Source organism: Polistes fuscatus, unplaced genomic scaffold (genome assembly GCF_010416935.1).
Source record: "Polistes fuscatus isolate 324 unplaced genomic scaffold, CU_Pfus_HIC Scaffold6, whole genome shotgun sequence".
In the NCBI taxonomy this organism is placed as follows: domain Eukaryota; kingdom Metazoa; phylum Arthropoda; class Insecta; order Hymenoptera; family Vespidae; genus Polistes; species Polistes fuscatus.
In genome coordinates, this window is record NW_025113140.1 from 10,307,711 (window position 1) to 10,322,697 (window position 14,987).

At 31.7% G+C, this 14,987-nt stretch overlaps 1 protein-coding gene across 2 annotated transcripts in view; it reads right to left on the minus strand.

The window, feature by feature from the left end:
* Positions 1-10,523: 10,523 nt before the first annotated feature.
* The window catches only part of LOC122523144 (zwei Ig domain protein zig-8-like), a 44,379-nt gene continuing 39,915 nt past the window's right edge, over positions 10,524-14,987 (minus strand). For both annotated transcript variants that reach the window (XM_043644760.1, XM_043644759.1), the window contains exons 6-8: positions 12,161-12,347; positions 11,595-11,716; positions 10,524-10,948 (exon numbers count right to left, since the gene is read on the minus strand). In XM_043644760.1, coding sequence (XP_043500695.1) covers positions 10,815-10,948; positions 11,595-11,716; positions 12,161-12,347 — 443 coding nt within the window. In that variant the 3' untranslated portion in view covers positions 10,524-10,814. The remainder of the gene's footprint in view (positions 10,949-11,594; positions 11,717-12,160; positions 12,348-14,987) is intronic.

Sequence of the window (14,987 nt, forward strand, 5' to 3'; positions counted from 1 at the left end):
AAAAATAAATACGTGTAATTTGGAAAAAAAATTAATTACTTAATTAAATTAAAAACAAAACAAAAAATGTTCGCGCGATTTTAATTTGATAAAGACGAATGATAAGCAAACTTAGGGTAATAGGAAAAAACGGATATATTATTGTTAAATGGTACGAACCTTTCTGCTTAAAATAATACACTTTGAATTTCGTTTATCGTGTATTCCTCTTTTGTAAGTACGCACGAAATACCAATCGAGAATCTCTCCGTGACATGTTATTTTGTCATTACCGATGTCGACGCCGCTCTAAGACAAGAAGATCGTTAAACGTTCCGCTAGAGAAATTCCGTAGAAATGCGGGGGCAAATGTTCATCGTTGCGACGGGAAACGTTTCCCTAGAAAGTGCTCCTTAAGTACTACCTCTGATGAGATTCCTTCGAGCGAGAGGCCGAACTGGACGAGACTACCACAAGCAACGACAATTACGAGTATCTCTCTCGTCATTGAAATTAATCCGAATGCGAACTAACTTGAGAAACAGAGATACGTGGACAAATAGAATGAGAAAGACACACATATATATATAAAGAGAAAGGGAGAGAGAGATACTCGATACGTTCCATCGAGTTGCACGATCTTCCTTCAAATAATTCTCCTTAAAATTCAAAGATAAATTTGACAATTTTATTCAACGATTAAAAGTTTGATTGCACTTACCACGTATATCGAACGTACTCCTGTGTATTTCGTGATTATCTTCGTAGGCCACGAATTTCGACGTTTAACTCGATCCATTCATCTAAAAGAATTTTCTTTTTTCTTTTTGAAGTTATACTTCTTTTGGCGCGTTGGGGAAAATGTAATGTGGAGTGATTTTGTTCCGAGCGTCTGGAAAAACAACACCATGAAGTTTGTCGGTATTTATTACGACGTGCGGCAAAGCGATTTCAAATTTCGGCATGAAGTTGTCTTCACTTCTTCTTCCCATTTCTTCTCGAACGGGTCACCCATCCAAAGTACTAATCGTACTCAGCGCTGCTTTACTTAAATGATCGAGCGAGAACTAATGCTGTAACTGCGCCATGGCTGTTGACGCGTGAAGTAATTCGATATATCTCTCTTATATTTAGTATGGACTGATATCTATATTTTGATATTTTCTTTTTCTTCTTTTTATTCTTTCTTATATATATATAATAATTATTTATTTTTTTAGTTATTTTTTTTCTTTGAAGTTTTTTTTGAAGTTATTTTTGAGGTTATTGAGGTTATATTCGTTTTGGTACGGCAAAGAAATATAACTTCTTACGTGCGTACATAAGTACACACACCAGTTTTTTTTTTTTCTTTTTTAGTTCATTTTATTTCTTTCCTCCCTATTAATCGTTCCTTCAAAATAAAATCTCGTAGGACGATCGAGCTTTGCAATCTTTTCGACGAACTTCATCCACGGCTCCTTCATTGAAAGTTTTAACAGCTCTTAAATAATTAAAAGGCAGAGCCGTTTAAACTGTGTAACATAGTGTGACATCGCAAACGACTCCTAACCGAATAATATCTCCGAGATATTTATACAATAACGAGAGAAAGTTATAATAAGCGAGCGCCTACCAAAATATGGCGTTACTTGGAAAACTCCGAAGTATAATATAAACTACCGGTCAAAAGTTTCGAGTTATTTACTTAAAAATTAAATATGCTTATTAACGTTGAAACGATCTATTCTTTTTTTCTATTTAATATTACATAAGTTGAATTATGTTTTTTTTTCTATTCCCTAATACAAACAAACAAAATCATGCAAAATGTAAAACATGCTATTCGAAATATTTAGACAAATAAATCTATAAAAAAGCGTTTATTTCTTTTTTTCCTTATAAATATCTTCCTTTTATGAATTTACGTAAAGATTGAAACATTTTTGTTAGGTAGTGTATATACGAAAGCAGGTAACGTCTACGTATTACTCCAAAACATCTGTTAATGAAATTTACGTTATTAATTTCAGCAGTCATGGTTACGTTTACGTCAAACCATAGTTTCCATTAATATCGAAAATTTGTTAATACACTTATATGTAATAAATATATGTATGTATAATACTTATACATTTAAGGAACTAACTAACGAAGAAGCTCTTATGTTTTAAGAGAAAATCCAAGAAACGAGATTAACTGTTGCCCAAGCGCAATCTCTTGAAGCTCTTTACGCGCAAGACACGAACATTGTTAAGTTGCTGGCCATCGTGCTTTCTAGAATAAGAGAGAGAAGGAAAAAGAGAGAAAGAGAGAGAGATATATATATACTTTCTCATTCTCTTATAGTACCCTTACCTAGAAGATAAGACAGAGATAAGGTTTCGCTCATGGATGCACCTCGACAATACACGAACTTAATAATGCTTCGGATTATATATGTATCAACGTGGAACTCAGTTATCCTTGAACAGATAACGCCTTATTTTATTTATTTTAAGAATAAATTCATTAAAATCAGTATTTATAATGCATCGAATTACCTTGTATCAACTAGAGAATCAATTTATTATCTCACATAGTAATATTAAAAATAAATTTACTCGATAAAACTACCAAGAAACAATTTATTAAATAATTTGTAACGTTATACTGAGAGAGAAGATATAATATAATATTTTGTTTAAAGATAAAAAGTATCGTATTATATTATACATTCGACGACAGGGTAGAATAAATCGCAACGAATTTTTCTATTCGAAATTTCTTTCTTTCCCACCCCTCCCCCTCCGCCCCGATTCGAATCGACGCGGAAAAGGGGGGAGGAATTTCAAGCCGTCCCTTTCTTTTCCTTTCGATTCGATACCCTTTTAGAAAATCCTGATCGACGAGTAAAACTTAATTATCGTAAATCCGAGCCGAATGCAACGAAAGAGAGAAAGAGAGAGAGAGAAAGAGAGAGAAAGAGAGAGAGAAAGAGGATAGATCGAGTGAGAGTTTTATGTCAACGTATTTGTCCTAATCCCTCTAATTGCCTCTCCCTCCACCTAACTACCCCTCCTCCCTCTCTCTCTCTCTCTCTCTTTCTCTCTCTCTTTCTCTTTTCTTCCTTTCTTTTCCTTCAGCTTGGTAAAACTCGAAGCAGCTCCTTCCATTGGTAGCTAGGCAGTGAACGAATGAGCCAAGCAGCCAGCTAGGCAACTCACCCACCCAACCACCCACCCATTCACCCACCTACCCACCCATCCCGATTACAGGCACGCTAACTGGGATGGCCGTCGATTCGACGAATCGATACCTTGCATCGGCGCCGACCGATTCGATGCTAATTGCGGAGAACTATCCACTCGGAGAGCACTGCTAATTTTCTCTACGCCTCCTCGTTGTTCCCAGGCTTTATGCCACCCGTACACGTCCTCTCAACATGCTTACGTATGCATCCGTGTACGCGAGAAAGCACGCGTTACGTTTAATTATCTCCTTCGACGATCGATGATCGATTCTCTCTTTTTCTCTCTCTCTCTCTCTCTCTCTCGCTTTCTATCTCTCTCCATCTCTCTCTATCTCATTCTATCTACCTATCTCATTCTTGTTCTCTTCGTCTATTCATATAGAAATTTAATGATCGATGATGATAATACTAATTGATGTGAATAATTGTACTCAAAAGTTACATATTATTTTTTATAAAATAAGATAGGATGGATAAAATGAGATTGTAAATTGGATAGAAGAGTATTAAAGTGATTTCGAGTTACATATTAATTGATGACATTTTCTTTTTAATTGGCATTCTCTATAATACGTTTTAGTCCGGAATTTGGAATAGTAGATTATTTTGATTACGATATGATGTTATAACACAATATATTTATATTTTTTATTCTGATTTAAATAGGTAGAAACTTATTCAACAAATGTTACACTTAATTATGAAATATTCGACAATTATATTTTTAGGAGAAGAAAATTATTCGATTATATTTCGGCGAACGAATACTATCTCGTATTTTTATTAACATATCATAATTTATAATCCTTGAGTTTTTTTAAGCCAAGGCATATTTGTACGTACGCTCGATGTTCTTTTTTTTTTCTTTTTTCGTCTAACGCTTTACATAAATTTGATATAACTTTTCAATAGTATCCCCGAGGTAGAGTGGGATAAGCCATGGAATAGATGCGTCGTAGTTTTCGTTAAAAATTTTCTCTCACCCGAGTGTTGAATATATTTTGCGAAAGTCGTCGTCGTCGTAAATAAAAAAAAAAGGAAAAAGAAGGTCGAAGGTTAACGCATGAAGATTTTATCACCGTGAGGATAGGAATATTCGAAGTAAGAAGGTGCGTCTATCATCTCACATCTGAATGATGATCAAAAATGTACATATATATATATGTATATATATGTATGTGTACGTGTGTATGTAGGAAAAAGATAAAATACAATAGAAGAGCGTTGTAACGCGGGTTGCCAATGTCTAAACGCACTACTATGTTTCAAACTCTTAGGTGTCATAGCTTTTCACGAAAGCTACTTTATACTACGCATAGTACGAAATACGAACGAGATCGCAGCGAAGCGTAATATCCTGTCTCCTATATCAGAAGATATTCGAGCTATCGTAAATTTCAAAGCCAGTGTACCGGTTCATTTAGAAAAAAGAAAAAAAAAAAGAATAAAATAGATACTGCAAAGTGTATGGGTATTGTAAAACCACACACAAAGTTTTATTGCATTTTGATTATAAAAATATTTGATCGATCGAACAAAATACTTGATCAATGGTAACGTATAAGTATACACATTTATAATTGAAATTATTTTTCTTATATAATTATATTTATAATATTATTTCACTTGTTTATCGTTATAATATATTCGCGTGCTAAGACATAAGTTCGTAGTTTTAAAAATGTATTTATTAATGAATTGAACGTTACAAATGTATTTAAATATGACCCACGGAATCGAGCTATTGTAAGTTTTAAAATTCACACCGAGAGAATAAATTTTCAAGGATTTTCGATGAATCGTAAGAACGAAAGAACGAGACCAAGAAAGAACGTCAAGTCCCGTTAGCTCCCGTGTATATCCCAAGAGAAAGAGAAAGAGAAAGAGAGGGAGAGAGAGAGCTTAGAGAGATAGCTCTTGCTGATACGAGTTTAAACGTTCTTCAATGGAAAAAGTATCGAATCCTTGAAAGAACGACGATAACGATAGGTAGATACGACCTCATGGGATAAGATCGTAAAATAAGAGGTAGAAGAATTTATTCATGACGTGTATGTTCTTTTTTTCTCCTTCTTATTTTAACAAACTTTGGATAACTTTCAATATACTTCGAGTTGGATGAAAAATTTAAAACGAAACAAAATAATGTGCGAGGTCTCCAAGAAACACGTATTACCATGTGGAAAAAAATCAGAATCAATTGAATGCTAGTTAAAATAATATTAATGTAAAGTACATTTGTTTAATAACAGCACATCTCTATTAAGATACTTTGAATATGAAACAATTTCGATCAGATAATTTATTAGATGAAAATGTTAAATTAAAAGTCATCACTGGGAAAAAACGTTAAAACGAAGCTATTTTAGTTTAAACAATCTAAAATATTCGTAGAGTAAAATAGTGTATTAGAAATACCTTAAATGATTGTTAATTAATCGAAAGAAATATGTATTGTTGTTTAAAAGCACTGAATATAACTTCAACGTACTATCCTCTTCGAAATCCAACGATAAACTGAGTCGTTATCCTCTGTGAAAGTGTTTTTATTGAAAGTTGTTTATATGACTTTTCGTAAAAGGAAATTCTGTTCACTGCGCATATTATGTTCGTTATACATATACGTGTAACCTTCGGAAAATCATATAAACAACATTCAATAAAAGTATATTAAATGACTTTCATCGAGGACAACGACTCAGTCTACTGTTTGATTTCGAAGAGGAAGGTACGTAGAAGTTATATCCAGTGTTTTTAAATTACGATTCACATTTCTTTTGACTAATTACCAATCACATCATGTTTTTCGAACAGTTTCAAGGTATGTAACATCTCTACTCATATTTTAATGAACAAATGTATCTTGCAATAACTATGGATCGATGTATCTCATACATACACACACACACACGTACCACTTCACTGCATTAAAATCTTCTCATAATTTCGTTCAACTGTCGATCAACTGTAAGTTCTATGCCACTTTTTTCCATATCGTTTCATACAAAATTTTATCGTTACCAGTCGTTTAAGAAATCTCACCCGAATAAGTGAGAATAATTATAAATGGAAAACCAATTATTCTTTATAAATTAAAACGAATGTAATTAAACGTAGATTTTCAGAAAGAAAGAAAGAAAGAAGAAAAAAAAGAAAAAAAAGGAAAGTATCAGCAATAATTGTTAATCAGTTTAGGTTTGTGTATGTGTATGTGTACGCGTGTGTGTGTGTATGTATGTATGTAATTTTCAACGTGTTCTACGATAAAAATGAAATTGTACGATAGCGGTTGAACATCATTGGAAGAGAAAAATTGGATTATCGTTCTCATCGAGAATCTCGAGTAGTCACGTACGTCGTTTTCGCGTTCACGGCATATAACGGTCCTCGTTATAACGTTTGTGATGCAAAAGGAAAACTTGTACTTTGTCTTCCTCTCTCCTTCTCTCTCTCTCTTTCTCTCCCTCTTTCACTCATTTTCCTTCTTCTTCTTCTTCTATCGTTCTTGTTCGCTGGCTTTAAAGTTTCCAGAGAATAAGAAATATTTATCGATGAAAAGTCGGTACTTGTGGAAGTGATCGAACGATCGATCGATCATTGATCGATCTTTCTTCCTTCGAATAGCAATTTGCACGTCTTCCAGCGGTCCCACCGTGTGCGTAGGTGAAGGTCTCGTCGTTGTCATAAATCTTGAAAGAAAGAATTTAAGAGATGTTCTTCCTATTCGTAAAAGATCTTCCTCTCTACCACCACCACCTTTTCCCCCTCCCTCACCTTCGTCGAGCCGTCATATTTTATAAACATTCTTTTAAGTGGATCTAAAAGCAACATTATGTCTTAAGAAGTTAAAATCGTGTGCACGCCACGAATGTGGGTCAGTGTCGTTACTTTTTTCGGTCAAATGTATAATACTTACATATGTGTTCTACATATCCAGAATACGAGTTGCTCTGTTACGTTAAATCGATAAGGATGATTAAACATATGTAAGAGTTCGTTACAATGCAATAATATATATATAAATCGTTCGAACATTTTTATTTTATATAGGAATATTTAATTCATTTTAAAATGAAACATCTAAAGTTTCTATTTGAATTTTTCGATCTTGTTTGAAATTAATTTTATTAATCAAACAATTATGAGATATCTTTTAGCGAGTATATGTCGTTCAAAAAATATTTATGTGTGTATAGCCAAACATATATGTTACAATATATACGTATGCATAACAAGCGCTACAATGAATATGTTATTTCGATGTTAATTGGTCGTAAATGTAATTACGTTAATTGAAAATATACTTCAACGAATGGACTTCTTTTAATGTTGTTTCATTTATTACGAACTTCAATATATTAATACGGTAACTTGGGTAAATGCAAGTTTATCGAGAATTTAACTTCGATTATATTTATGTATGTGTATGTACATACATATACATATATATATAAAGAAATATATATCTAAGTATACATATATATATATTTTGTAACCATATGTTCACACATGTACTTGATTATCCAGTATGTCGGTTAATAGAATTGCAGAAGGGTCGAGGGGGAAGAAAAGAGGAGTGAGTAACACCCTCTCTCGTGTTCGTTTAACGCTTGTTCTCGCTAACACGACTGTAACAACGACGAAATGTCAGAGAACTGCAAACGCAATCGTTATAATGATTACGCCTCGAGGTCGATGCATCGTTATGCATTTCTACGTTTGTGTCGCTACCCATCTGGTATATTGTACCTCTCATAGTCAATATGAAAATAAATTACCAACAATAACCAACGACGTATATATTTGGATTAAAAAATGATCATAAATGATTTCTTGAGCTTACACAGTTTTATCGTTGGCTTATGTTCCATTGTTTTGCTTTTGAAGATCGAATTCGGTAAGTGATATCTTAATCATTCGTTTTTATTCTCTAAATTCTTTTATTTTTTGTATATTTATTATAGATTTTGATCGTGAATTTTGTTCGAAAATTGATTTACCCAAGAACGATCGCTAAAACTTGTTACTTGTATAAATTCAATGAATATTAAATTGAGATTACACGAGAATAGAATGCTTTCGGGTAAAGTTCTGTTATGTGTAGGACATACACGTGTCTGCTCTAATAATACCTCATTACGTAACAACATCGGAGAAAACTCTGTTTATACAAGTAATTATTAATCGCGGTTTAGTTTAATTAAACTTTGGCTCGATAATATGTAAATTATTTGAAATACTAAATGCGGAGAGACTATTTTGTTTCGGTTAGAAAGTTTTCTACTTGTCGTTATATCAGCAAATTATTTTCTATAATCGTTCTAATTGGATGGAAGTTTTGATTTTAGAAACATCGTTGATTATTGGTGTAAATTTATCTTAAGGTGAAGTGAACAATATGATTTATCGTATAATTTTAATGTATAATTTGGTAATATCTCACATAGAAAGAGAAATTGGATACAAGTATATTGACCAAGTATTCGCATTGTTAAGAGTGATGCACCATAAATTCTTGATAAGTTTGACATAATACCGCACGAAAACCTTGAGCAAGCTTTCACGCAAGACGGCTATACACGCGATGTCGAACTTCCGTGGAACTTCTCTAACTTAGTTTCATGAAAAGGGTTTAACGTGTGTCGAGGTACTATCTAAATTTACGGTCATTAGTATTTAGCAAAATGAAAGTTAGAAAATGTCTACTATATATGTGTGCTGGACGTTCGAATAACGTGAGAATTTCTACTGTTTTAAACTATAAGACGATTTCAATTTTTGTACTTTTAATATAAAGTAAATAAATTAACAATGAATATGTATACACAATGTTACTAAATAAATTTCTTGTTAAATGACATCAAACGAGGAGCTTACTGGAATATTTTAATGTCAATTGATTTAATTCGAAAATGATTGATAAATATGAAATATCTTTTTTATGTTATATTGAACACGACTAACTATTTTTATATCATTTAATGTTTTTTCTTGAATTAATTCGAATTTATTTTTCAATTGACAAAGATAATATCACTGTAGATAAATTACTATATTATGATAGTTAGATCATGTTATCGCAGATGTTCGTTATCTTAGAAGTACGATAGCTAATAACGAAAATGCTTTAAATTTTTGATATTGAACATTATTTTCTGTTGGTAAGGAAATACAACTTCTTAGAACTTATCATGGGATACATTGAGTTAACAACAAAAGTTAAATAGTTTTGAATGTAGAAAATTTGATATTACGTTTTATCGACAATAGGTATACCACTAGTAATAGATATATCACTAGCAATAGGTATATTACTAGCAATAGATATATTAATAATAATCGATAAAATTACTATCAGTTGATAATATCGTTTACTGTTATCAATATTCTAGGAATATCTTGCGATTTTAACATCATTTAGATCATTTAAATTGTAACTTATACTATTTTGTTATCAATGAACTTTGTTTTCTTTTTTTCTGATTATAACAAAATTTGGGGTAACTAAATAAAAATGAAACAACAATTTGTCATTATTATTCGGAGCTCTTTATTTTACGAGATCACGAGTGCACTTAAAAACAGTTTATGCAACCAATTAATATTTCCAAGATATCGGTAACTCCTTAAAAACAAAACTTATCGCGAAATGTTTAATCATAACTTTCAGGTTTTTTACATTTACATTTCACATCGTTTCTTACATACATATAATTTCGAAACCGTCCCCATTCGGTCCCAATTTCGAACGTTTTCTTACGATACAGCGAACGTTTTTTTATCTTATATACAAGTTTCTTACATTCATATATATATTTACGTATATATTTATAATATCAATCGAACACTCTTCGCAGAGACTTGAAATAATACTGTCATTTTTCACTCGACTTAGGTACAGAGATCGATTCTTCAATATTTTTAATTTAAAGATAACTCTCCTCGCTGAGTACTTATTCAACACTCACGTACACTTACTTATATTTTATTATTTCTCGCATAACGAAATAATGATCTTACAGTATGGTATTATCATTTCATCGTAAGATAAAAATAATTTTATCGATTAAAATTATTTAATATAATCGATATTATCAATCAAGCCAGTGAAAACGAGAATGATGCAAATTAATTTACATTGTTTGAAAAAAAACATTATTTTCATCGATAGAAATATTTTAATTAAAATTGCAAATAAATTTGATGTTTTTCTTATACGTTAAATGATCAATTATTTTTTTCAATAATCACTTAAGAATTTCGTTTTCTTTTTTATAGAAGAAAATCAAAAATTATATTTTTCATTTATAATAGAGCTTAAATATTTTTTTAATTTTTACGCTTACAATAACCATTCATCTATTCACTAGCTTGATCGAGAGCAAAATCTTAGTAGCACGCAAAGACATGGTCACGATACGGTACTTCGTTTTCTAATACCACGACGAAGTATTTAGAAACGTGAAAGGGAAGAAAATTGCGCGAAAATGAACAGTAGCGTTATAAGCCGTAGCTCTTTTACAAGAATGAATGCTGCGAGCACGTGCGTTTGTATGTAGGTTTGTGTGTGTGTGTGTTTGTGTGTATGTGCAACGTCGTATGAATCGAGTAGGAAAGACACGATTTACAATGAATGTATTGCCAAAGTATGTAGTATTAGAAAGGTTGTTAGGAAGATGAAAAGATCGCCATTTCTTTCGTAATAATCGGTACACGCTGCGTTCCATTGATCGTGATGAACGGCCGCTTGTTTCTCACCTAAAATCAAATCCAAAATTTTATCGATATATTATTTTTTAAGATTATGAGTCAAGGATTCGATTTAAAGTCTAATAGGATAATAATAAAATAATAATTAAAAAAAAACTAGCATAAAATTATTATTTAGTTTTTTTCGGTACAAATTGTAATACAAATAAGAGAGATATAAATTAGGAGTCTTCGAGTAATTATCAAAGCATTCTCTATCTCTTTATTTCTCATTCCATCCTTTTACGTGGTCCATTAAAACGCGGGTCTCAACTAAATAGGTTGCCGTTGGTTCGGTTCGACTTAGTCACCGACACGAAATCTTTACGTTGATATTAGTTTAAGAAGAATATGACCGTGAGTGTATTTCTCTAACGACTTCTTTGATACTATATAGTTTTGCAATGGAAATATCCGTATGTCATGTATTTCTTTTCGAATTAATCATTTCTTTTTTTTTTTCCTATCGTTTTCTTTTTCCCTCCTTGCATGTCGATACGTATGAATAAAAAATTAATTAACCTAGAAACTAATGAAAAATATTTGATTAGCATTTAGATATAAAGTTATATAAAAAATATAAAAAAATAATATAGAGAGAATAGGGTGGAGAAAAAAAAAAGAAAAGAAGAAAAGAAAATTTAATAAAATTTACCATTAAGAACATGAATGTGAACGACGGTCGTGCTGAATTGTCCAACGGAACAGGCATACTCTCCACTGTCAGTCTTTTTTGCTCGTTCGATATGAAGCTTCGTTATCACCTCCTCGTTCGACCTGGAAAATCCATTTCTCCGAATATTTCTATCGCATAAAGATACAGGCTATATTATATCGTCACGAACGTCGAAACGATATTCCCTTGTCGAAGCAATCGAGATGATTGTACGGCTATTCTCGATCACTTTAAACGATATTACTATGAATTCGTGCACGGCGATCTTTGTATATGTGTCAGAGAAGATCCACGAAACTTGATCGATTCGTATGTATTACCCAAATAGATTTAATATTTTCTACGAGCTTTAAACATACCTTATCTAAACTTTCGTTACATCAACGTTAAACTAAATTCCATTGTATTTGATAAGTGTCAATTTAAGATTCAAACGTCACAACGGATTATATTCGTAAGTTTACGTAAAATGTACATTTCATTTAAATGATTGACAGAATGGTAGTGTTTTATTTTAAATAAACTATACGATTGATTGTACTGACCCGTTAATGTAATGAACATTTACACGATCCGATAAATTTTCACCACTTTTCCTCCATACCGGGTGCGGTACTTTCGAGTCTGGACAAGATGGCCTTACAATGCATAAAAGTTCAATTCCACTTCCAGTTTTATAATAACGATCGTGTAACTCGTGTCTGGCCTCATCGACGATTCTTATATCAGGAGCTGTAAAATATTAATTGATTGAATATTTTTCCTCGCTTACAATAAGAATATAATTAAATGTTACACTTTTTAAATTATTCCACTGTTCTATACTTATTCCGTATAATAAAATTGATATTTTTAAATGTGCGCGCAAAAAAGAAAATTGCGAGAATTCGAATTAACGATCGGAGAACATTTCGACAGTTTCCATTAACGATAAAACAATTTTACTTTAAAATATCCTAATGAGATATAAATTTAATTTTCTTCTTAATCGATTAAAAATAAAAAAAAAAAGAATTCAAAGAAAGATCAATACTTTTTCTGTATATTAGCATTGTGTCAGTGTTTGTTTTATGCATTTCAAAAGACAAAAGAATTGGGTTATCAAAAAAATATCGAAATTATTTATTAGATAAAGAAAGGATGCTGAAACTTATAAAAAAGAACGCGCAAAAAATGACGTACAAAAAAGATTTCTTATGTTTAGATAACAATTTTTAATTTTTCGATGCATCATCGAGTCGACGTATCGATTTATGAATTATAAAACAATATTTTTTGGATGATATAATATAAACATTATACGATAGGACGGTTCAATTTATCTTGTGTTTCCATAAACAAACACTTAGCTTGGTATCGATCTAATAAAAAGTAAAACGATCGGAAGAAAATCTTAGCAGCATTGTGCTTTAATTGAACACTGAATTTCTGCAATGTCGAAGCAAAGAAAGAATGATTGATATTGTGTATATGCTATAGGTTAAATGGATTCCCTTCGGCAAGACTTTAAGGTATTTTTACGACAAACGATCTCATGGTTCCTCTTTTCTCCAGCTTATTCCACTTATGACTCAAAATCGATGAAAAATGAATGATCGATCGACTTCGTGTATTTATCCAGCATATGTATGTGTGTGTGTGTGTGTGTACACGCCACACACAAGAGTACATTGTCTCTTATCCCTTCAAATTTCTTTTGTATTTTATTAAAAACGTTTTAGAAAGCTTTATATATAATATATTCTTCATTTCTCATTTCCTTATAACATATTTAAAAAGTCGTTAGTATAACCATTATATACAACCTACTACGATAGAAAGATTTATTTAAAATCCCTACTTCTTTTCTTTTTTTTTCTTTTCCGTATTAAATTATCGGCTCTGTTGATTCACAAATACGACGAAAAAAAAAAGATAAAAATATGGAACTTGTATTTCATAATTTAAAGAAATCCTTGTCAGATTATGTCAGTAATCGGGTATCTGTTTCAGTGAACACTTTGAGGAACGATCGTAAAAAAAAAGGGGAGAAAAAATATAGGCAGAAAGAAAGAATCTTGTAAAATACTAAACAGGGATTGGGAGGGGTGAATTTAAAATTCTGGTAAGTTTTGTAAAAAAAAAAGAAAAAGGAAAAGAAAAGAAAAGAAGCTGGCAGAAAAAGTTTCTCGTCACTTAAAACGAATTAAAAGCGAAAAGAAGGTTTAAGTTTCGCGCATTCTATTTGCCGATGTAGAAGAGTGAAAAGAAACGAGGATAAAGAAAAGGAGGGGTGGAGAATGGTGGGAGGGGAAGGGGATTGAAACGGGGAAAGGTCGAGTACAAAATGTCTAGCAAAGTGTTCAAACCGATGACCAATGAACGAGAAAACTTTTTGAGGATAAATCCCAGGGAAAGAGTAATCGTTTCTTCCATCATTCTTTTTCTTTTTCTTTTTCTTTGTTCAATCTTTTATTTTCCATTAGAATATCTAAACTCTTATCTACGAACTTACAATGCGGAATGCGACGCGTTCGAAGAGTATCCTTCGATGACTCACCGATCCGATCGAAGAGTCGAGATATCCAGTTTGTAATAAGCTTTAGAAGGTTTCTCAAAAGAAGCTTATACTAGAGTTTCGTTTCTTAGAAAGAAATGAAAAAAGAAAAAAAAAGGAAGAAAGACGCAAAGAAAAGGAAAACACGATTTATTGAATTTCCTCCACCCCCACCCCCCGATTTAGTATACCTATACTTGCATCTGTCCTTGTAAATACATATATAATATAATTTAAACACCAACTCTCTCGCGTGACTATGACAAAATGTTAATTAGGAATATTATTCGGTGCAAAATAATTGTTGATATTACGAGATTCGACTTTTTCATATTTCGTCGTATTGTTACGAATTATTTTGAATGAAATTTCAGATGAGTAATTTTGATGAAAATTTGTTAGAGAAATCGGACATAATGAATTTGTATGAATAAAATGAAAATAAAATGAGTATTTAAAAAATGTTGGTAAAAAAAAATAACAAAGTTTAAAAAATATTGTTTGTATGTATATTAGACGTTAGATATTCCATTGAAAGTAAGTACGACAGGTACATGGATATGCCATCAACTGAACCTACTTCAAAGTGATTTGAAATCCTTGTTCAGATTGATTTGAATAAATAAATCGAGTTACATATATATATAAGAAGAGACGATCGTACAGAAAATTTCTTCTCGTATCATTGACGAGAAAGAAAGAAAGAAAGAAAGAAAGAGAAGGAGAATAATAATACCAACCATTTTATCGTTGTAACGTTACTTTCTTTTGTCTTTTTGAAAAATCGATTTCCTTCTCCTAATTGCATCATTAAAAATTTATTACCACCGATAGGA